The sequence below is a fragment of the Cydia splendana genome, chromosome 1 (genome assembly GCF_910591565.1).
Source record: "Cydia splendana chromosome 1, ilCydSple1.2, whole genome shotgun sequence".
NCBI classification, from domain to species: Eukaryota; Metazoa; Arthropoda; class Insecta; order Lepidoptera; family Tortricidae; genus Cydia; species Cydia splendana.
Window position 1 is genome coordinate 33,770,433 of NC_085960.1, and position 25,976 is coordinate 33,796,408.

Consider the following 25,976-nt stretch of genomic DNA (forward strand, 5'->3'; position numbering starts at 1 on the left):
CGTTTTTCGTCAAGTTCATTGAAAGCCACCGACGATTGTGACGAATGTAGAATGAGTGACGAAAGCAGAATAGGACTAATTTAAGAAATTGACGAAAAACGAATGGGAAGACCCAAGACGATACCAGATATACGAGTTGAAAATATAATTATTTTCTAGGCTTTTCAACACTAGCTGAGCATGAAATTATCAGAATTGCATGTTTACTATAATAGTTCTAGCGATGCACTCAGACGGCTGAAGATAGTTCGATTACGGCATAGTTGGAAGGGTTGGGTGCGTGCATTTTTTCTTAACCGTTTGACCACCAAAGGCATCAACTGAAGCGCGCGGCTTCAGTTAATTTTCAACCTTCGTGCATTCGGTTAAGGTTCACGATAACGCGCCGGTCAAAGGGAACAATATAGTCCGAAACTAAGCTACCTTACCAACCGTCTGAGTTGAGCGGTCAGGTATTAATGTATATTTATTTATGCACGCCATGCCATTTCACACTCTACCTATTTAAATTTTACAGTGTCATGTCACGGCCTCACTTTGCTACTATTTAAACCGTTCAGCATTAATAAAACTTTATGATTACAGCATTCTCGATAGACTAAATACTAAATATTTACAAGTTATTTTAAGTATTATGGAAACATACACAAAAAGTTAACACAAGTGGTAAGAGCCCGATCATCAGGATGAGGTAGAGGATCAGCAGGGGCCGGACCCGAGCCGAGACAAACGTACTCATGAACAAGATCGGAGTTTCCATACCATAGTAAGACAGCGAGTTATCGTAATTTATATTAAAATAGAGCCCACATCACGATAAATATAGAACTATGATGAATGAATGAAGTATTAGGAAGCTTTCGTCATAAAACACTAATTTCCAGTGACATCTCTAGTAAGAACGCTTAAAACTTACATTGCTTTTTGCGATTACGTGTCAAAATGATCTAAATAAGTAAATAACATGTAACGAAATATATGATAACATGTAACTATTTAATCGTAATGTCGATTGTACATTTCGATTAAGCCTTACGGTGAAAACTCCGATCTCTACTGATGAACATGGTTTTAATCGATTAGCCATTCCACACTAAATACTTCCAATCGTTATTTCAGAAGCGACATAAGAGTGAGCTACAAATGTGGCATGCCGAAGTATTAGGTGTTAATGTCGGGAGTCAATCGCAAGCGGGGCCGGGAGGTGGGGGGGACGGCGGCTTCGGACGGGGCGGCTCGAGCGCGATCCGAGTCTTCCTGTTATTGACGGTCGACGCATGCTGGCGGATATGCACATGAAACTAAAAACTGTTAACGGAGCGCCAAACGGTCCTTAGGAAAACTAGTCCACTACAAGATCAAGGTCCGACGGTATTCACCTGGTCTGTGGCGGCGGCCGGCTCGGCGGCCGGCGGCGGCGGCAGCGCCTCGGAGCCCGACGTCGGCGACGGCGAGCGCGCCGCCGGCTCCGACGGGAGCGACTCCGTCTCGGCGTTCCCGTTGCACTCGATCTTGTCTACTATATTCCCGAGCGCGTCTATTTTTTTGTTCTTTAATTGTTTCAGTCCGGTCTCGTCGGCGATGTCGTTCGCCTCCGCGTCGACCGCGTGGTTGTTTGTGACGTTGTCTTCTGGGAGGGCGTCCGTGTCGGGGGCCGGTTTGATGTCGTCGCTCCTGAGGGAGAAGTCGTCCTCGGGCGGCGGCGGCGGGGGGAGTTCCTCGCTGGAGTCGGGGACGTCCGAGGGAGCCTCCGAGTGCTGGTTGTCGGTGTCCGAGCACGGGTCGACGGGCGCCACGTTGTCGATGCCGTTCACATCCTCCGCTCCCGGGCTTTGTGTGTCTATGGAGTCGTTTCCGTTCATGATCGGTACTGGGGCATCTTCGACACTCGGTGGGTCTACAACTCTATTTTCCAGTTCGGGCTCCGCTTTGGCGATTTCAACAATTTCAACTGTTTCTACGTGCGTTTTAATATTTTCCTCGACATTGTGTTCGCTCGTTAACGTGTCCTCCGTTTTGATTACCTCGGGTTCGTGTTTAACTACTTCGGGAGTATTGTCAACAATTTCGCTAACGGGGTGAGCCTCACCGTTTTCCGCTTCGCTCGTGGTCACCGGGGCCGGGGCGATTTCGCCGGCGGTTTCCTTCAAGGGAGGGGAAATTTGAGTTACATCTAAATTAGTGATATCAGAGTGTCGCGTTTCAGAACTAGGTTCGTCTACTTTGTCAGCTGCGGCGGCGGGGATAGCGGGCGGAGTCGAGATTGCGTTTTGAGCGGTGTTAGCGAGCGAAGCTTCGACCAATTCGGGGGCCATGGTGGTGGCGGCGAAGGACGCCACCGACGAGGGGGGAGGGTTTGCGGGGAGTGGTGGAGGCGTGGGCTCTATCAAAGGCACTCGTGCGGCACAAACCTCTGTTTTGACAGGAATTTCTGGGGCCGGGGCGGGTTCCGACGCAGGCGCGGGCGCCTCGGGTGCGCTCTCCTCCACGACGGGCGGCGCGGGCGTCGAAGGCACCTCCGGCTTGGGCTCGTCTAGCGAGAGGCCGTTCACCGGGAGCTGTTCGGGCGTCGTATCGACGGCGGCGGGGGTGACGGGGGCGGCAGGGGCGGCGGGGACAGGAGCGCCGGGCTCGGCGGGCGGCGCGGCGGGCGGGTCGGCCGCGAGCTCGGCCGCGGGGGACGAGGGGGTGCTGCTGCCGTTGGTCATGGGCTCGGTGACGGGCGTCTCGGGGGTCTTCTCCTCCTTCACTTCGGCGATGGTCTGCGCGACTTCCGCGATTTTATTTTCGACGGATTCGGGGGTAGCTTCGGCCGCCTAGAAAAGAAACGCCCTCCCTTTAGTTCACGATTAAACACTTGTAAGACGACGTCGAGTCGAAAAGCCTAGCGAAATGATAAAAAAATCAATTAATATGAAAAACACTTGCACCTATTTGTTGAATTTAAAAGATGAATTATCATAAGGCATTTCCTGACATCTCTTTTTCTGCATATTTGTGTACATAGGCTGGTTTAGCACAAGATTCACACCACGACGGGTACCTTATCATCGGCCATGCTGCTAGGTACTGTGTCGATCTGATCCCGGAGAAATCCCTGCTACGACTGAAGGGAGCTCATAGTGCGCATTACAATTTATACTGCTATTTTTTGTAACGGTAGATTGGCGCTCATTTTTAGATAAGTAGTCACCCTTCAATGCTCTTGATCGAAGACATATTACGTTTCATGTAGGGCTGCCACTAACAGCGCAGAAATTGTTTTACGCCAAGACCATATCAAAATGCAATATTCTGACAAATAACGACATTAAACCTTACTTAAAATCCACTATTGCTAAAAAGTTTAGAAATAAACACCTACTAATATTCTAAATGTGATTGTAACACTGCCTGTCTGTTTGATATCTCTTCAAGCTTAAACCGTTAAACATATTTAAATGAAATTTGGCATGGAGTTAGTTTAAGGCCCGGGTAAGGACATAGGATAGTTTTTATTGTTATTAATCATCATCATCACTCCACGAAGACGGAGACGAAGTTACGGGCAGAAGATAGTACATAAAATGAATGACATGAATATAAAAGTTTTGTTGTTTCTTTTTAATTTCAACGTAAACGACAACGTACCGAGATGTCTTGGGGTTTTAGGTTTACTAACAGCGCTAAGGTGGAGTTGTACATCTTTTTTATCCTAATTATAGCTGCATAAATCTCGAGTTATCACAACATTGCATGCGCTAAAAAGGGTAATTAAAACGGATTAGTTTCCGTACGCAATCTATTTTTAACCCGGGATGTAAACAATAACCGGCCAATATAAACGAACATGTATTGCGGAGTTTGCGGAATTAATAATATTATTGCCGATAATTAGCGGTAAAACAATGTGCAATGCGATAAAATCGTAATAGTATCGCATTTCCTCCAATACTATTTTAAATATTTTTCCACTTTCTACACTTAAAACGATGATAAAATTATTGAGAATCATTGTCGTAAAATGTGTGTCTCAAAATGTTAGCATACTCGTAAAACAGAATAGGATTACAATCGAATCAGTCAATGAAGTTGACGTAGACTTTAGGGAATAAAAAATATAGTTTCATGCACATAACATGTGACAATTTCTATTTCAAAAGCGATATCTTGAAGTAGCAAATAAAATAATGCATTTTAAAGTGTGTTGAGTGCAACCGCAGTGGTTGCGGCGAATATAAAACGATACCGGTCCACAAGGTCGTCTTTGTTTACTGAAGTAGAAAGACACGCCTCGTGTACCGCACAATAGATGTATCCTAGCTGCTAATCTCTGTTCGACACTAGATGGAGTTTGTCCCCAGTGGGGACAAATGGGACAAAACATTCCCACCTGTTATCACTAGGGAGAAAGGCACGAAGGGAATTCTGTTACCACTGGGAATAAATAAGTTCTGAAACGTCTTCCACAACATCATATTTATAAATAAAATAGAGAGCACTTATGTTGATATTTATAAAACCGTCTTTTATGTCCTAAACCAATGGTCAAACTGAGGACAAACGAAATTCATTTATAGAGTGATAATTCACTACACCTTATAAAACAAAGTCCCCCGCCGCGTCTGTCTGTTTGTGAGTTTGTATGTTTGTTCGCGATAAACTCAAAAACTACTGACCAGATTTTCATGCGGTTTTCACCAATCAATAGAGTGATTCTTGAGGAAGGTTTAGGTGTATAATTTGTTAACCCGTGCGAAGCCGGGGTGGGTCGCTAGTATTTAATATAACAACCGAGTATGATTTTTTCCTCGTTGTCCTCCTAATTGGGAATTATTTCATCCCATTCGTTCTTACTGGGCAGTGATGGGCACTCAAGGGTAGTAATGTAGGGAAAAAAAGTGGTATCTTCATCCTACTACTTTATAAGTACTATGGCGCAATCAATAGTATAAATCAAGTCAAGTAGTATATTTTTATGACGCGGGATCTAGTGGGAGACGATCAAAGATCCCTAGTCCATCTACCTTGACGTTGAGACGTTTGGCAGTTCGTCCTATTGCCATAAATAACCCGTGATTGAGTAGGAAACGATTATTAAGATTAAAACCCGTCAAAACTAATCACGCATGTTTAATTGAGGCTTCGTTTTACTTTACACTGTTATTGATACTGACAGCAGCAAAGCAGTTACGCGGGCTAGGTGGTCAAAATGATCTACACAAGCATTTACTCCCTAATAAACGACAATGTAATTTGTGCTTTGTGATAATTCCGCGCCCGCTTGGAAACTTCTGTTGCTGACTGTACTTCCCACGGGTTGATGTTTTTTTCTGCAAAGTTTGGACTTTACATGTCATTTATACTAATGAGTCAATAGTCCTAATGCGGTTGTTCTTGAAATACATAGTAAACATTTCAGATTTGTTGTTAAATAAACCATGCCCAAATGGATAAACAAATCATTACAATATTAATGACTTTAATGAGATATAATTATGCGATCGATAACGATGAGTGATTACATTTAATGAAATGTTTGCGGAAAAATATGAATCTTAAACACATTACAGCCCATTTTTTTTACAGTCGTATACAAAAAGAGAAAGTGGTTTGTGGCTTTTACCTGCCTATTCCTTGTTTTACCAAGATGCTAATTGACAGTTGGTGATCTGTCTTTTAGTACAATTGGTATGAAATGAAGATACATGCGTAGTAGATAAAATGACCAATCGAACTGTTTATTTTAGTATCTAGTATAAAAAGTATAAAAACACAGCTTACATACCTTTAAATTAATCTTTGTAATTCGCTTAACTAGTTTTGCAAATATTGTACTCAAGGAAAAAATAAATGGAAATTGTTTATTTAGAATGATTGTAAATAGACTAGAGGACGATATGTAACAGGAGGGAAAACGCCGGAGCATTAATTAAATGACACGGTTATCATAACGCTGGTAATAAAGCAGATAGCAACAATTAATACGTAGCAATAGAGGCCGAGGAGCAACGACCGGAGGGTACAGGGCCGCAGTCACCGCGGGCTGAGCGGTGAGCGCAGCGCCAAGTGCTAACCTGTATATTGTGAGCTCGAAATCCGTAAAACGTATATGTGCCTCGTATTTTTTAGAATTATAAAGAACTTCAAGTAAGCTATAGGTCAGGAACTGAATGCTCATCAGCTTTCGGTTTGTCTAAGTAGTCATGTCGCTAAGACGCAAAGGTTCCATGATATAAGTGAAAAACCGAAAAATGAGACCTTACCCCCTGCTCCCCCTAACACTGGGGCTACGGCCGGGGACTTTTGATATGTTCACCTCCTAACTAGTCCAAATAAAGTTACGGAGTCAAAAATTGTGTTCCTAGCATTTCCCTCTATACCTTCTTATTGCTTGGCCTACTAGCTCTACACCGACTTGGCAAATGGCAGAGCAAGGAAGTCTCCATAAACGTCAAACCTATGAAAATATGACTTTTCAAATACCCATTACCCGTATGCCATACTTACTCGTATTGACCTTAGCTCTTTCTCAGAGCAGGATCAAGAGTAGGTGCTAGGTTCATCAGCTCTGCGTGGGATCTCGCTTATTCTGGCTCGCTCTAGTCGACACGATTGCAAGCGATGGGAGTGACGGCGATAGGTCAAAGCGAGACAACACAGAATCGGCGTCCGAAACGAGCGGAACCATGAGCCGGTGCTTTCCATCCATTTTTTAGGTACGTAGGTACTAAATAAAATAAAATAAAATAAAAATAGCCTTTATTTCTACTATGTATTACCTTACAATAACTTGACTTACAATCTAGTATTTAGTTACTTTATCCTTACAGTTTTAATTACTTATACATATTATTCAATTAAACTAAACTTAAACTAAACTTTAACAATTATTTATAATAGTAGTCGCCTCTGTGGCGTAGGCCTCCCCCATGCATCTCCACATATATCTATCGCGGGCCTTTTGCATCCAGTTGTCGCCAACTGTTTCGTTAAATATATCCCTCCACCTTTTTCTTGGATGTCCTTTATTTCTACTGCCATCATACGGAAACCATTCTGTCAGCCGTTTGGTCCACCTATTATCCTCCATTCTACATATGTGGCCTGCCCATTGCCACTTAAGCCGCCGAGCTTTTTTCTTCGCATCCTCTACTTTGGTAACTCTCCTTATTTTTTCATTTCTTACTCTGTCTGATAGTTTTAGTCCGAGCATGCTCCTTTCCATTTTTCGTTGGCAAACATCAATCTTTTCTTCGTCTATCTTTTTCAAAGACCATGTTTGACAACCGTATGTTAAGCACGGTAGTATTGCCATATTGAATACCTTTTTCTTTATACCAATATTAATAGAGCCGTTTTTCATAATTTCCTTGTGTCCCCAATATTTTCTCCAAGATGTAGATATTCGTCTTTGTATTTCTTTTTCTGTGCTATCTTCGAACGACACTGTTTGACCGAGGTAAATATACTCTTTCACATATTCAATTTTTTCATTTTCTATAATAACATCTTCCGGTTTCCTATTTGTTAAAATCTTTGTCTTAGATTTATTCATTGCTAATCCAACTTTTTTGCTCTCCATTGCTAGCTCATCCATTTTTTAGGTACGTAGGTACTATAAGTACCTAATTTGCAATACAATGTTCAAGGGGACTAGTCAGTAATGTTCTAACAACATTTTTCATGAAGCCTTATAAGGATACCCGGAAGTTTATTTCGTTCAACTGTGCAAAACTATCAGTATCAACGAAAGTGTGGCCCCACGAATGGAAGGGCGGAAGCGTACACCTACCGCTCGCGAAACACTTTTTACCGCGGCTTAATTCTAACGTAACGGGACGGCCCGCCGGTGACTCACCGCGCTATACAACGTGGATCATGGTGTTTGACTATGGTAATGATTTTCCGCTCCAAAACCCAAGAGCTGTTGATGGTGTTACATAGAAATGTACGAGGGCTTGCTGGTTCTGTCGGATTTTATTAATGATGTCTGTATTATATAAGGTAAAAAACTACTAAATTATCGATATAGATTTAACACGCAACACTATTCAAGTAAGATTATATACCTACTTAATGAAAAATATGCACGAATGGAAGGGATCGGGATAGTGCTGATAAAACGCCAATGAAAAATATTGTTTTCTAGTTATTTATTTTATGATATAGACTTATCGAGAGACTTAAGGCCCTCCGCCAACTAGATGGTCTGACTGAATAAAAAGTCACCATGCACTTCAGGCAAATACCACCAGTGCAGAGGGCGACTATGAATCGAGAGTAAGTTTCCATAATCATCAGAGTTGCAAAACCCAGTGGTCTTCGATTAAGTTACTTAAAAAGACAAAATAAGTAACTTATTACGCTTCTAATGGATGTTATTAAGGAAACTTTGATTTCAGTAGCATCGCTTTACGTTTGGTCTTATCAAGTTTTGAAGAAATGGTAATGGTAAAAGCCGAATTTATCATTTCTATCAGTTATTTCCAAGTACTATATCTTATTCTATAAAAAGTGGTAAGAAATCATTTCAAGTGGCATCATTGTAAGAGTTGGTTTGTCGTTTCGTCTGTAAGGGGGTATGACATTAGTGACAAACATATGAATATTAATAGTTTACAAAAACGCATTGCGATTTGCGAACGGTGGTCGGGTGGCAAGTATAATTTGCATCAGCAATAAATAACGGCAGATAGCATCGGCCGAGACTGTCATACTCGTACCTCCGCTATCGGCGGTTGAACGCCCCGTCTTGCCACTTGGCACCGATTACTGACTCCGCATATCCAATAATAACGCAACTTAGGAGCATAGGGGAGCGAGTACTGCAAACTGATCAGAGTTAGCTTTGATCCCTTCGGTTTGGTATTGGCCCTTTGGTTTTATGATGGACGTTATGTTCGCAGTCAGACAGAAACACAACACCGAATACATTGGAAATGATATGTCAAAGCAACTTTACCGTTTTAACGGTCTTCTAGCCTAGTCGATCCGGTAGTGACCTTGCCTACTAAGCGCCACTTGCAACATCCCACTAACCCGGAGTTAACCGGTTAAACCGTTAACCCAGTGTCCAATTGTACCGGTAACCATGGTAAATGCATGTTTAACCGGTTAACTCCGGTTAGTGGGATGGTGCAAGTGGCCCTAAGCCATCTTATAGCCAGGCCCTCTGTACAGGACTCTGACCTACAAAAACATATGTGTCCAAACAAACGCATTCGCTCGTTCAAAAATACATTGAAATTTGTGATTATCTAAGTTGCCTAGTGTTTGATCTGAGTTGGAAGAACCGTAAGTAGGTTAGGTTTAGTTTAAGGAACAAAGCCAAAAGCTCCGGTCGTTTATTAATTGCTCACACAGCACTCGTTCGTAAATTGTTTGTCTAATTGGTTTTAATAAAGTTCTTTGTTTCCTTTGGAACAATGCGACGGACTATGTCTGGGTTCGCTGACTTCGCTGCCTAATACTCCGGCTGGGCGGTACGGTAGACTGATGCTAACATTTATTCAATACAACTAAATGTAGGTTTCCTGTAACTTTTTTCACTTTCCCGGTCACGGAATATACAAAATACTCCAAGTGTATTTTATTAAAAGGCACAATGAGACACATTTTCATTTTTAGGCGCAACTTTGAATGATATTAGTAGAAAAATCCGCATATGACTGGCAGATATTGTTAGAATATGCACCGTTGACAAAAAAGGGTTACCTTTTTTCGACCGGTGTCGCAGTTATACGAATAAAATGCTTGATTCTGATTCTGATTCAGTTATTGTATTAAGTACCTATCATAAAATCATAATTATATTAATATGACTTGAAAGATATATCTTGAGAGTTTTCGTCTGCTTGTAATTCGATATGATATAGATGAGATAGAGACGCCTATTCGCGTCACAAACTCAGTCGTGCATGACGAAAAAGCAGTCACGGGCCTCGAATGGGTTAAACTACGTTTATCTTTTTAGTTAGGCATGACAATGTTGAACATAAGTTGAGCTTACAGATTAATAAAATGTGTACATGTAAAAAACCACCAATTTACCTACTCAGCAGTTCGTCGTCTACAATATCGTCTCTAACGGAATCCTCGCTATGCAACAAAGGATTCAATAGTGGTATTATGAAAATATGCGCGACAGATGATCCGCGCCGCGACGTACTTAATACCAACATTCTTAACCACCGATGGACCTTATTGTCTTTACGATAAGGTTTACATCAAGTCAGTTACGACGATGGTAACATTTAGTAAACATGCAACCGGAGAGCGGTCGCGTTACTTCGCCGGTAGTCTTTTGTTCGTTCGCTAACGCCCATAACGCTTGCACGCATAACATCAACAAGCTTGGCCAGTGTTTTAATCTGACATTGTATACAGCCCGCTAATGGGTTTGAGTAGCTAACGAATATACTGTACTTTCCTTGAGGATAGTGGATTTCTTCATACAATCACCCCGTGGATATTATCCATGTGGAAAATACATCTTTTTGTATAACTTCAAACAATAAATTATATTTTAAATTTTAATTACAGTAACGTTAAGCGTCTTAAAGAGCCAGCTATGCTTTTTACATAGTGTATGCGTGATGGCGTAATATGCCAGAATCGCAAGTACATACCATACCTACTTGACTTTACATCGTACAGATGTAGTGCATAATCCTTTGTCATCGTATTTTCTCGAAAACGTTCGTATTTGTCATGCTACTTCAGTCAACCTCAGTACTTTTGTACTCCGTGATTGGCGTGCGCGCCGGTCGAAAAATATCGGACGGTGGCGCGCCATGAAAAAATCCACGGCGGCGTGGTAACGCCGGCGGCGTGGGATTTTTCAACTTTTCAATATTAAGACGTATAATGAAAAGCCACGCTTAACCCTTAAATCGACAAGGGAAAAAATGTCAAAAAACTGTGTATGTTTTGGTGTTATTATCTTATTGTTTGTTTGTGGCACTCTTTGGGGGAGGCCTATGTCCAGCAGTGGACGTCCTCTGGCCACACCCCGGACACTGGCGATCAAATGTATGAAACAAACGCGTTCCTACGCACACAGTCTAAGCTCGTGTAGGTGAACGCGTACCATGCTTGGGTGAGTGAGATAAGACGTGCTAGGGTTCCCGCCATTTTGTTGACAAGTTCGATGACCTCAATGACCCAAAACTCATTGCGCGAATTAGGAAGAAATAAGAATCATATGGGTATCTAAGCTCGATATATACAATAGTTTCCTATTTTGAATCAGTATAAACGAAGTAACAAAATTTTTGTAAGGAAATTCAGGCCACCAAAATATTACGTAAGTTGAAAACATGATTTTTTGTTCATATAGATATTGTGTTGTTTTCAGTGTGATCTGATAGGTTTAGGTCTAAAACAGATAGGGTAAAAGAAATACTAAACATACCTATTGTAAGTTGGTATTCTACTAAAACATAAAACACTTTAAAAATAACTGGGTATGTACTTGCCTTGATTCATACAATGGGAATCTGTGGAACTTTCTTTTAGTTTTGTCGTTTATAGAGCTTAAACAACCGTACACAGCACATGAGCACAACACACGCCCATTACAAAAGGATTTGTAAATATTTGTTTAATATTTTACGTAGCCTCCGCTCTGCGCACCGCGTCGTCGCGTCCTTGCCAGCCGGTAACAGAGGTAACCGAGAGCGGGTGGGCGGCACTTTCAACGGGAGGCAGGGAGTGTCCATACTGTACGTTAGTACTATTTATTATACTGTGCTCTGGCTGATATGATGATGATGATGATGATTATCTTATTAATATTATGTGGTTGTTTATTGTAGAAATATCATGAAAAAAAAATATTTATAATAGTTTCGAAAAAGAAACAGAATGCCAGGTTCGGTGTAAATATAAAGATACGCCGCATAATGAAAAGACGTCCAGTATTTTGGACGTTGCCGAGTATACATACAGTACTTTATGTGCATAAGGTTTTTTTTGTCAAATTCATGTTTAGTTAGTATGGTGTTGGTGCGACATAAAATAGTAGATATTAATTATATAACCAAAAAAATTCCGTACTACATTATTTATTGCCATGTTTAAGTAAGTATTTTACGTCAAAAATGTGAGAGTTACGTAGGAAGTGGCGCTCGCAATAATTTTCAACTATTTCTTATCGGACTATAACCTATTACATATTTTAACGCTGCATAATACTGTCTTATAAAAAATTATTCGGCGCGAATTATAAACTACCGGCGGCGGCGGCGGCGCGCCACGGCGGCGCGCACGTCTACTCCGTGAAAATACGATGGTAAAATATTATTGCACTACATCTGTATCAATAACGGCACGTCAAAAATATTTATAGTTATTTTCTTCGTGAGCTGGAGTAAAAGTAACTGGCTAAAAAATAAGCAAGCTGGAATATAGGTGACTCGTCATTTTATTTGTCCATCATCAATAGAAATAAAGTGAATAAGGTGCAGGGGGGCAATTTCGACTGCGGGAGAAAGATGTTTTTCGCTATCTGGACATATATGGCACTCTAGTTAATAATGTAAAACATGGAAGATATTTGCCAGACCGATAATAGGCAGGAAACGGCGCAGGATCGGGAATAGTGGCGTGCTCTGGTTTCGGAGGCCAAGACCCTCTTTGGGTAGCTGAGCCATATTAGTTAGTTATGGAAGATATTTCGATTCTAGTTGAAATTTCCCGCAGTTGAAATTGCCTTCCTGCACTTTATAAATATTCAAAAGGCAAAAATGTCATCCTGGATCACTTATGTACATGTAGGTAATATATTCGCAGTAGTTTGTCGACCCTCTAAGATTCCTCGGCCGAGCCAGCCGCAGCCGCCCACACGGTGCTGATTTTATGTTGCACTTTGAAAACACGTTTTCTAGTCCGGCGGCCCGGTGATACCGGATTTTTGAGATTTCGTACGTGCATAGTGTGCAATGCGTACTGATGTCGTTAAGGGATCTTCTACATTCAACTGACATTATAAAAACGATCAGGAAGTAAACATTTTAACAATGTATAAACTTTAATAGATGTCATACACGAAGAAAAGGGACCAAGGCCTCCAGTCCGGTAAAAAAAAAAAACAAATTAAAATATTGAGTAAAATTGTAAGATTTACTCCTTTTCACTGTGTATGTTTTATTTAAAAGTTTAAAGATAACATCTTGTAACAAATATTTATTTAAGAAAATAAAAGCTACTACAGAAAGAAGTATTGCAAAAACAACAATTTTATTTGCGGTTTTTTTGCAAGTGATAGGGAAATATATGTGACGTTATCTATGAAAAGGGACCTTATTGTCGATGGCGCTTACGCCATTATTAACGATGTTCCGATTTAAATACAATGCCGCGCGACGCGGTGCGGCGTAAGCGCCATCGACAATAAGGTCCCTTTTCATAGATAATGCCCCATATAAAACACGTTTTAAGTTTGTAATTAATGAAACATATATCTCAGGACTGACCTTACGGGCAATAAGAATGGGGCATAAATGGGGCCAGTACAGTGGTGTGACACCGCGCGATTGGTTGATGAGTTCGCGTCACGCGCGCAATTAATCGCAACTAGTTGCGTTAGACTGCATGATTGGCTCGAATTCGTGAGTGACACCGCTGAACTAGTACCATTTGTAGTACCCGAAAGGCCCGTCCTGAGATATACGTCAATGAGCATAAGCCAATAAAAAACGCGTGTTTTAATTTTTTACAACAATTCTGAACCGTGTTGTACGAATTCTGGTCCTCAATCAAGATAAACTACAACAGTAAGCATCGTAAAAGTATAACGTAGTATTTCTATTTCGGTAGAAACGGTACGGTTTAATTTGGCAAAGCGTTGCGGGAGAGTCTAATGACCGCACACCATTTATGATTCGCGAATGCGAGTAAATGCGCCAAACGCGGTATTTTACTATCGGCTTGCGTTGGCGTCGACACGTGATAATGTTTTTGTTTACATATGTATGTTCAAAAACTAGATCACGTTTTATGTAAACATTAAACGTTCACAAATTTCACTATTAGACAACTTCGACGAATTTTAATCTCTACTAGTATTATTATACACGCGAAAGTAACTGACTGTCTATACCAATTTAGATGTAATTTGGTATGGATAGTTTGGGTTTAGAAATTATTATTCTGCCCAGATGAAGTCGCGGGGACAAGTTAGAATATAATAAGTTAAATAAACCAGCCGGCGTATTATGGATAGCTTTATCCATCTTTATCCACGTGATTAAATAACTGTCACTTTTTAACACCGTGGGATAGAAAGTGACGGATACCGTTTTATCACGCTGTCAGGTAGACATGAACGACCATCATATCCGTACAGCTGGCGTATTATGGATGGCTATATCCATCTTTATCCACGTGATAAAATAACCGTCACTTTTTAACACCGTGGGATAGAAAGTGACGGACACCGTTTTATCACGCTGTCACGTAGACATGAACGACCATCATATCCGTACAGCTGGCGTATTATGGATGGCTTTATCCATCTTTATCCACGTGATAAAATAACTGTCACTTTTTAACACCGTGGGATAGAAAGTGACGGACACCGTTTTATCACGCTGTCACGTAGACAAGAACGACCATCATATCCGTACAGGATACATTTTGATTACTTAGCGGTGTATCACTTTTAAATACTAGCGGATCACTTTTAACATTCCATAAGTACTTGTACAGTCATCTGTAATAATATGTTACTCTTCGAAGGCCGCAAAAATATGTGACACGCTCTTATGGCTCTACAAATAAGATCGTCTCAAATATTTTTGCGGTCTTCGTTGGTTAACATATTATTGCAGGTGACTGTACTGTACTGACTTCCCCAATTTCAACATCCCCTATTATATGATTAATTGATTTTAAATGATGAATAAAGCAATTTATCACTTACACGAGTAATCATTTAATGGTTCAATAGCCAACGGCATTCTAATGTTGTTCAATTATTGATTAAAACGATTAAGCTATTATATTTCAATACAAAAAATAATTGACCCCTATTGGGTCATAAGTCAAAAACCCGAAAAAATATCTTATAATCAAAAGCTTTAGTGTCCTTAAACTAAAGCTTCACCTCTTGTGTGTTTATGACAAGGATCCGAATTTTGAGTCATCTTTTTGCTGTTTTTTCGGCTCTATACAGCACAACCTAGGTTTGAACTTGAACCCACGACTTTTAACCACCACACACATACTCGTATAAAAGACTCCATGCTCTAACTTAAGCTTGTACCAAAATATATCTGTAACTGTCAAAACTAAAACCAACACATAAGGAGCCATATAGACATTTGACGCTATACAAGTCGTCATCCAGCATCGCCCGCGTCGGATTCGGTCTATGTCATTTCATCTCTCCCACAGCAAACTTTCAAATTCCAAGTTTAAGGTTCCAACACTCAGACCGAGATAGGTTGTAATCCAAATCTCTTCTCCGCTCCGCATTCTATTGGTTTATTCCCACACGTTTCCTCTCATCTCAGCCTCAGTGGAAAGGCAGCCTTGTATTAGGCTATGTCAATCCCACCATCCAAACACCACAATAGTAGTTTGTTAGTAGTTGGTCTTTCCGTGACCACAGCTGGTGCAACTCAGCTGAAACGTCGGAATTAAAGGTAAAAACAATGAAATTATATAGCGGTAGACCCGTTTGTGCAGTTGAATATGTGTGCAGAACGCGAGAGTTTAAAGTGTTATAATAGTAGTTTGGTAGTGGGAGCCCACGAGTCTAATCGGGGAGCCGGCAGGCCTCGTCGGCGATAGCGGGATAACTTGGACTCCTTCTTGAGAGGCTGGCCAGATATAGCACTAAACAGACGAGTGGAAGAAGAGGGGGGAGGCCTTTGCCCAGCAGTGGGACACAGTGGGCTCTGAATAATAATATAATATAGTAGTTTATCCGGGAAAAGGAAACAGACAGAATAACACTTCCGATTTTATAATGTATCGATTAACAAATTAAAATGGCTTAACATCCACCATCGATATTTAAATGGTCTTTATGTTATGATATGACGCATAGAATAATGGTTATTCAGTCCATTATAAAGACAGTACACAGTTTGACGTCGACACTATCGCATGTCGTTAGTCGTCAATGAACTAAGAGCTGATATATTCCTCGCGCATTAAACTCAAACCAGTACAAATATAACCCTAGTATAGCCTGTCCTAGTTTACCATACATTTACTATGGCGTACTTGATCTTAGAAAATCGGACAGATTTAGAATAAATTTAAAAGTGGTTATTCTAAGCTTAATAGCATCATTGGCAGACGTTTCTGCTTGTTAACAATTAAACGGACAGACTATACACAATTTGTAATTTGTAAGTGAAAATTAATTAGCATGAACAATGTTTGCCATATTTCACGCCTGAAACACAAAGAATCCTAGTTCAGGCACATGTAAACCATCACTATTTTTTAAATCTTTGTTTTATATGAATGTAACCATGAAATACGTGTTTTTTTTTAATAAATTATATTTATGTTTAATTGTAGCTTTATGGTCACCAAAAAGTTATTGATAGTAAGGGACGAGGTGTTAGAAAAATTTGAGCATCGAATATGACAGCTGATGCACGAGTAGATGGGTCCTGTTAAGGTCGGGTGGGGAAAGAGAAACATATAGTTTATTTTGCTCGGGGCAAGAGAAACCGTATATTCGCTGTCATCGAGTAAGTCTAGGTAGCTCAGTCAGGAGAGCGTTGGGCTGGTATCCCAGAGTCGCGAGTTCGAGTCTCGCCCGAAATAGGGAGTACTTCCATTTTTCCTTTATTTCTAAGAATTGTTGCAACTTTTGCAGGCGTTTCTGCTAAATACAAAATTAAAAACAGTAGCCTCACCAAGAGTTTTACGTGGTCTTAAACGCTAGCGACTGCGTCAACTCAAACACAGTGCATCTCGCCCACGAGGAACGTACGTGTACGAGGGAGATGCACTATGAGTTAGTTTACGCAGTCGCTAGTGAATATGTCAGTGTCACTCGTGGTTCGAGGTAAGGATACTGGTGGTCACAGTAAAGGGGCCCACTGATTACCAGTCCGTCGGACGATATCGGCCTGTCAGTTAAAAGCAAAATTTGACAGCTCCGAACAACTGACAGGCTGATGTCGTCCGGCGAACTGGTAATCTGTGGGCCCCTCACCAGTGGCGATGGAGGCGGATGGTATGTATGCGTTAGCGACTACGCCGGTAATTGTGCCGCGCGATGTCGTTGACAATGCCTCACGTTTGGCCGCGCGGATATGGGTAGCACCTCTTTGAATTATAATGCGCGATGAGCGCCGATTCGAGTGCAATGCACTACGCCGCAATACCAGTGAAATCGGCTCACTTTGCTGGGGATTTTGGTATGTAGCGACCAGTTTTTATTGTTGTTGAGTGTATGTCATAGAAACCGGTGGTTTCTAGGCGGCGAGGCAAGGTCGGAAGGAAACAGTTTGATTGATTATCTCCCGTATAAACGATATTACTATTAAATGGCTAGTTGATTTGAAGATAAGCTTTTCCAAAATTAATAACCCTAGTTAGGAAATTGCTTAATTGGACAGTTTGTAACGAATTAACGAAGACGGAAGTCATATCCTGTACCGGCTGTAATATAACTAAAATATTTTAACCATCGCTGATGTATATAATAGATAGGGGGGCGTTCAACGAGAATGTCGCTTACGAAATGCTTTTGCCTTTTATGGCAGTTACCTCCATCAAATGTGTGAAACTCAAGAAAATGTGCCAATTTGTTAGCCAAGTTATGAAATATATTACCAGACCAAATATCGTAACGTAATAACATTAGAAGAATGGCATTTTGTAAGCGACATTCTCGTGGAAGCTCCTGTGTCACAAATCCTTTACCCACATCGGAATTAAATCGATCAATCCATTATTATGGAGATTAAAATGAAAATATTATCTTATGCATATATGCCGTCTCTGTGGAGGCCTACGTCCAGCAGTGGACTGTAACGGGCTGATGATGATGATATATACCGTCTCAGTTTCAGTTATCGTAAATAAAAACCGAAAATGGAGGCTGTACGCTTCATCAGCTACGAGTATATTAAGCTATTTATTTAATTATTCTTCATATCCTATACTACAGCACATTTCCGTTACTATTAATTAGTGCTAATCAATTTATAATATGATTGAAACAATTATTTCTTAATGCGTGTAACTATCGTAAGTATAGAAAAGTACCTATATACCTAGACATAGTAGACGTTGTTGAAGTACTTACCACACAGTGGTCAAGCCATCTATATCAACCATGCACATATGTTACATATATGTATGACTAGCTGTTGCCCGCGACTTCGTCCGCGTGGACTCTAATCTTGAACATTTTACATATTGAGTACCTATAATTTTCATCGATGCAAACTTTATAATACAAACTTTTAATATAATGTTAATGCCGTTTTACCAAGTTTGAAGTTCCTAGCTTGAAAGCTTGAAAAAAATGTTTGATATTCATACAAACTTTCAACTCCTTTTTCACCACGTTAGGGGATGAATTTTCAAAAACGCTGTGAATTAGTTTTCTTGTAATTTAATTTAATACCTTTTTGCAAAGTTTCAGAATCCTAGCTAAAAATAAAATTTGCACCCCAAGACAAAATTTCATCCCCTTTTTAACCCCCTTAGGGGTTGACTTTCCAAAAACGTTGCAATTACTTTTTTTTGTAATCGGCTATTATGCCTTTCTAAGAAGTTTCAAAGCATTTGTAATGGATTCAAACTTTCAACCCTTTTTTAACCCTGTTAGAGGATGAATTTTACAAAACGCTGAAGTTACTTTTCTTGTCTTCTAATAATATCCCAAAACACAAAGATTCAAGTCTCGGGCTCGAAAAAATGTTTGATATCCATACAAATTTTCAACCCCCTTTTCACCACCTTTGAGGATGAATTTTCTAAAACGCTGAATTTAGTTTACTTGTATTTTAATTTAATACCTTTTTACAAAGTTTCAAGTTCCTAGCTCAAAATAAAATTTGCACCCCAAGACGTACTTTCATCCCCTTTTTAACCCCCTTAGGGGTTGAATTTCCAAAAACGTTGCAATTACTTTTTATTGTAATCGGCTATTATGCCTTTCTAAGAAGTTTCAAAGCATATGTAATGGATTCAAACTTTCAACCCCTTTTTACCCCTGTTAGGGGATGAATTTTACAAAACGCAGAAATTGCTTTTCCTGTCTTCTAATAATATCCCTAAATACAAAGATTCAAGTCCCGCACTCGAAAAAATGTTTGATATCCATACAAACTTTCAACCCCTTATTCACCACCTTAGGGGATGAATTTTCAAAAACGCTGAAATTAGTTTTCTTGTATTTTAATAATATATCTTTTTACGAAGTTTCAAATTCCTAGCTTAAAATAAAACTTTAACCCCATACAAACTTTCATCCCCTTTTTAACCCCCTTAGGGGTTGAATTTCTCAAAATCGCTTCTTATCTCTTGTACACTTTATAAATGTAATCTGGTGTGCAAATTTCAACTTTCTATCTTTTGTAGTTTCGGCTCTGCGTTGATGAATCAGTCAGTCAGTCAGTCAGGACACTTGCATTTATATATATATATACGTATAGAGATAGCGAATTGCATATACCACTATTCTATACCTATACTCTGTATCTTTAGGTATTTAAATAAAAGTAAACAAACAATTTGTAAATTTTCGGGTATAACATTTATTGGTTAACCAACCAAATACAAAAGCGCCTGGATCTCTCATTGAACGACCTGACTTTAACCTACATTATTTGATCATGTAATGTTTTCATCTTCCCTCAACTGGCTTAAGGAGCCATTTGAGGGTAGATTTTGTTTACTTTTATTTAAATACCTAAAAATACGGACTATAGAGTACTATATACCTATAAGGAGATGAGGCAATCAAACTCTCATTTTTGTATCTGCGATGTAAAACACAAGTTGCAAGGCGGTTTAGAAACAGCTTAAACCGCGCCTCTTTGTCTGCCGGCATCTTATTGTATCCACTAATGAGACCTTGAGTTAAACAGCGAAACTTGGCAAAACCAATCAATTGACTAATGATGACGTTGCTAAATAGATAAACGAATCCAAACGTCATTTTCCTAGTTTTTACTGAACGGCAAGCAATCATGACCCTATTGTCAAACTTGAGTTTTTTACCCAACTAACAAGGGGGTAATGTTCTTCGAATGTTATTTCTCTGGCTTTATATACTTGTATATATACTTAGCAGATTCTCAATTTGAGAATGGATGACACCGGCTGCATTTTGACTAGTGTCTGACCGAAACCGAAACGGTCGCACGCTACCGAAAATATAGTATCGGCGCGGACGAAAGGTTCAGTAGTTTTTTGGCCTAAACATGATTGTTATGCCAAAACCTAAACTTTGATCGGACACTAATTTTAATTTAACTGACTTTCAAAAAAGTAAATTCTATACGTAAAACCTCGCCTTAAAGTGTTTTAAGCGTTTTATGTGGCAACGTTCCTACTAAACTATTAACCGGCCCAGAGCACAGCGGTATCAACATAGATGAAAAATTACTTATCAAATGCAACTTTCTCTCGTGTATTGTGTTAAATGAGGGATCAAAGAGGTCTCGGCGGTGATCCGTCGGGGCACAGTTAGTCTCGGGGCCGGGCTCCGCCCTCCTACACTCACGGACTTAAATTGTTAAGCCCTGGTTTATATATCGCTTTACATTGGATATATCATAGCGTATTGACAACCAAATTAGCTTGAACCCTACATGACTTACCCCCTTATTAATAGAACTTAACAAACTTCTGTTGAATTTTGTTTCTTTCTAACAAACAGAAATGTCAAAATGTCGGATAGGGACAAACGATTATCAACGGTTTGTTAGATTTGAATTTGACAAACGTCTATGACTAACGCCATTATCAATTTAAGTCCGTGACCGTACCATCGCGAACATCGAATTCCAAGGTCGTCTATTCATCCTTATCGCTCTTGCACCGTGCGAGGGAGTAAGACAAATAGATCTTCGAATTTGATCCCCGTCGAGTACAGTGCACATGTGATGGTTTCACATAGCGCGCGAATTTCACATGCGGGTCACTGGCCTGGTGCGATCTAAAATATAGATCCTAATGTGTATTGTTACGCGTACACGTGCGTACTTATTACGGTGGCCCCGTTTTCGTATGGCGTGTTGTTCCAATTGGTCAAAGAGACTGACGAAGAGACGAGCATGTAGCTAAGTTAGCTAAGCATTCTATGGTTCGGTCCCGTACAAAGGCATTCCTAATAAAAAATATCGTAACCTCTTAATTTTTTATATCAGTCCTAGTCCTGATACTCCTAATTGCGAGCTCTAGAAATATCCTATTGGAAGAAAATGCGTCCCATTTTTTTAAATGACGATTAATGTCAAAAGGTCAAAACCCATACATTTTGTCACAAACTGACACCTAACACGTGACATAACTTAAGTCGCGCTTTAAAATACAATTTAAAATGAAAACGCCTAATAGGAACAAATTAAAAAGTGGCAATATTGTAGTGTCGTCCAATTTTCTTAGATTGATTTGAAAGGGATGACACTACAGTATTGCCACTTTTTAATTTCTACACTTTCTTGTCGGTACCTAAGTACCTACTGGTTCGCGTATGTTCGACTCTGCGCTCAACAAATAGAATACATCATGAAAGTAGGCTAAGTAATGCCAGTGATATATCTGCCAGTCACCATAATGAAGGCGAGAAATTTTACGGCTCAGAAGACTAGATCGTCTGCTGAATACTAATAATACTGATGAAGTGAGACATTTTGCATTAGAAAGTGGTTACGGTAACAGCATCATTAAAGAGATGGAGTTTACATTTGTCGGAAACGCATGATTGGCTCGCACGATCTATGAAGGTCACACATCTCCAAATTTTTTTGTATTGTAATTTTATATTTCATTGCAGAAGTGCGCATCTTGAAGATTAAGTACATTAATGTAAGTAGGTATGAACTATCATTACCTACTGAGTTATGTACTTTCAAAACGTTTACTTTAAGTTAAGTGATCTTTTCGTCGTCTTAAGAATAAAAAGGCCTTTTATTTTTATATGTATACGGCCTATAAGAAATAGGGCTTGGCTTAGTGATATTGTTCTCAATATAATCTTAAGCCGTATTTCTACTTGTTTTTAAACAGTTTTCGACAACTGCCTTAATGATATTGATGGCCTTGACACTCTTGACAATATTATAGGGGCTGAAGAAGATAAAAAAGTTAAAGTTTACTTTGCAACGTTTTCAAAGTAAATTCGCCCTAATCTACACCAACACACACACAGCGCACAACGGATGTCATTCCAGATCTAGAGCAGAGCCCAACTGGGGAAGTCCCACCTAACAGAAAACGGCAGCCAAATAACACTAGACCCTACTCATAGTGTTATGTTCCTGCCGGTGAGTAAGGTGCCAGAGCTCAACGAGAGTGCGGAGTGTTAGGGTCGGCAACGCGCATTTATACCACTGGCTTACCATTAGGCGCGCCCAATGCTTGTTTGCCACTGACGTAGCGTAAAAAAAACCAAGAAAGGAACATTTTGCCTAAAACACGTTTTGTTAGAAACCGACAGTGAAACAAGAGGGACTTACCTCTTCGGGCACTTTCTCTGGCTCGCCATTCGTTTTGGGCTCCTCTTCCTTGGATTTCTTCTCCTGCTTTGGCTTGTCTTTTCTGCTAAAACTGATGGACCTCAGTGACCATTTTTTCTTGACCTGCCAGAAAACAATGTTCGATTGTAGCAAGTGGAAAAATATACACACTATTGTCAACGATGTATGACATGTAAATGATACATTCATAATTAGTGCAGACATCTTCGAGCAACACCGGGAGGGGAGTCGGCATTCGCACTATTTCTACTCTGCCGAAGCACATGACCAACTGGGCATGCACACAACTAGCGCGGTGCGTGTTGTGACTCATCCGTACACAAAGAGATCGAGGTGTGCAAGATTTGTCTTTGACGTGTGTCATTTTATATGTATTTGTGTCGTCACAGATTGGATTTTGTATGTAGTGAGTGAGAAGTGCGACTGTGTGCAGGTTTCCCCCCGCAAAAAATGGCAGAACGATTTGTACGGTAAGATATCGCTTGGGCTCCTCCCTTCCGACGTGTCGGAAGCCGGTGTTGCTCGAAGGCAGGCATCATCAATTGGACGGAAATGGCGGAATTCCTAAATTCATATTGCATGTGAAACTTTGGGTATTTGTTAGTCAATGACGCAAAAACAGTTTCGTCTAAATTTAGCATAAATACCTACATAAATACAACCTTGGGTATAACAGGAAAGTCATTAAATAAGAATAACAATAGCAACCAAGTGAAAACTATAGGTAAACATGAACTTTAGATTTGGAAAATCATCCCCGAAAAGAGTGAAATAAAAGATAAAGTATATAGAAGGTCAAAACGGCCTTTCGCGAAAATCTAAATTTCGTTATCTACACTCTTGCATATTCAAGCGATAGAGGCAGATAACACACTTTCGGTCATCGATTTTCGCGTAAACCCTAAGTACAAACACCGAAAGTTATAGTCTGGCAAACACAAGTTGTCAGTCGGTGAGAACCAGGAAAACTATACTCATCCCTTATTTTTGGGTGATAGTATTAGCGTAACACAAGACAATATGACTCTCTCTGTTTGAAATGAGACAGTTCTATGCTAAAATATAGTGTATGGGACGTTACCTTTTCTTTCTTAGGTTTCTTGCCGTCCTCGGGCGTGGGCACGGACTCCCCGTCCTCCTTGGGCTCGCTGTCTCCATTCGTCACAGGTGTGGGTTCCTTCTCTCCGTTCTGTTCTTCCTTGCCTTCCTTCTCTGTTGTTGCGTCCTTTTCGTTCTCAGGGGTCCCGCTGTCGAGCTGTTTCTCTTTGTCCTAAAATGGAACAGCAACGTTTTTATTAATTGTCTTTGTATATAGTTTCTTATCTCAGGGGACAACGCAACAGAAATGTTTGGGAAACCGTGTTTACGATGAAATGAGTGCATGATCGGTTTTCTTAATAAGTGCTAATTGAAGCAAATCAATTTTTTTAAATAATTTATATAACGGATTGAAGATTGAGCAGGAAAGCGGATCCTGGCGCTAGGCCGGGAAAACGCTAGGTTGAAGAAGAAGAAGAATTTATATAACGGATGATTCACCAGAATCCTCTAGCAACGCAGCATAGTAACAAAGCATTTGGTGTACAAAAAACATGATCAACATCGGTGGGAAAACCTATCCGGCTCAGTCGACTGCTATGATGCCACAGATATACAAATACACATGGTAAAATAATTATAACACACCTCTTTTTGCGTGGGGGGAGGAATAATCTAAAGCTATCTTAATAATAAGCTACAACTAAGTTATCTTAATAATAACGACCATAATATGCTAGGCTATAAATGGTAGACTAGACACTTTACTGTCTATTAGTGCTATGTTCGCATCGACATACGGCGGTTAAGTGTCGATGTTGCGCGCCGTACTTAACTAATCGACCGAGCTGACCAGACAACTGGGTGGAGGCCGTACAAAAAAGGACTGTGCCCTGTTGGCATGCCGCCGCCTATCAATAACATGACCTTTAGTCTCACAACTCTTAGTTATTTTAGGTTTTAATAATAAATCTTTTACAGCAAATTACGTAAGGTCAATGCGGCCAAATGACGGATTTGGCCGCATTGGCGTGACGAGATTTTTAAGGCAATTTGTAAAGTACACAAAAACATTATGTATTCGTCTGACATTCCTTTACAGGGTTGCAAACATATTCACAAAATAGTTAAAAATGTGCTTCAGATGTAAACGATCTGATTGATCTACAATCATTGTTTTCTAAATACAAGTTTAAAATTGTTTCTAGGTAGGTAGGTAGGTAGGTTCTTTGTTAACCTAATATCTACTGCTAAACAACGCACTAAAAGCAGCACTTTATAACTGACCGCGACGATATATTTGCAATAACATTGTTTCCGAATTGTCAGTTAACAGTGTGAAAGATGGTAATAAACTCCAACGAGTCAGGAACAAAATATATTTGACCACGAACACGATAGCATAAGAATGCATCTTTCATATCATCAGATAAGGCCACGGTCCGAGCTCGCGGCTTATCTACACGGGAAGCGTGGGCGATGTCTGCGAGTCAGGACAGATAGCATTTCTTTTGCATGACACTGCCTTTTACAATGGTGTGTATATGGTCTTATGACGCTTATGGTATGTAGCAGAGTTGGGCAAAAATTAACTTGAATAAGAATAAGAATAAAAACAGAAATTTTATTCTTATTCAAATCGGTTTGAATTAAAATAATTCTTGCACTAGTTATTTTAGAATAAAATTAAGGTGAATAAATCATGTGACTTTTATTTTAAATGCGGAATAAAAAACAGAATAATTATTCTAGAAGTGGGACCATTCTAAATAAGGTTTTATTCAATTAAAATGTTATTTAGAATTAAGTTAATTTTTGTAGTACATACAATCGGTTATATTTTTTAAGTTGATTTTCACCCTTCTATTTAAAAGTCGGATTGAATTGATATTTGTTACTTTAGTTTAGGTACAGTACACATTTCCGCTATACACTATCTAGTTCTATCATCCGATCAGGGTGCTTAGCCAATATGCCAAACGTTAACGCTCCGTAGAGTTGCGTATAGTCTCTTTCTATCACTCCTACATATTAGTGCGATAGAGAGACAGATAGCGTTTCGTTGTAGTAGCGCAAACGATTGGCATGTTGGCTACGCACCCAAGGTGCCTAGCCAAGATGACAATTTTTGTTTTGAATTTAATAACCAAATCTTTGGGTACAATTTACCAGTTCTGGGGGCCTAGCCAACATGCCAATCGCTTGCGCTGCAACAACGAAGCGCTTTCTGCCTCTATCACTCTTACATATTAGTGCGATAGAGAGACA

The 25,976-nt window shown here is 40.0% G+C and overlaps 1 protein-coding gene across 3 annotated transcripts in view; it reads right to left on the minus strand.

Moving 5' to 3' along the window:
* The window catches only part of LOC134793741 (cell surface glycoprotein 1-like), a 44,004-nt gene that overhangs the window by 4,387 nt on the left and 13,641 nt on the right, over positions 1 to 25,976 (minus strand). For all 3 annotated transcript variants that reach the window (XM_063765413.1, XM_063765429.1, XM_063765421.1), the window contains exons 3-6: positions 23,752 to 23,940; positions 22,650 to 22,772; positions 2,412 to 2,816; positions 1,380 to 2,144 (exon numbers count right to left, since the gene is read on the minus strand). In XM_063765413.1, the coding sequence (XP_063621483.1) occupies positions 1,380 to 2,144; positions 2,412 to 2,816; positions 22,650 to 22,772; positions 23,752 to 23,940 (1,482 nt within the window). The remainder of the gene's footprint in view (positions 1 to 1,379; positions 2,145 to 2,411; positions 2,817 to 22,649; positions 22,773 to 23,751; positions 23,941 to 25,976) is intronic.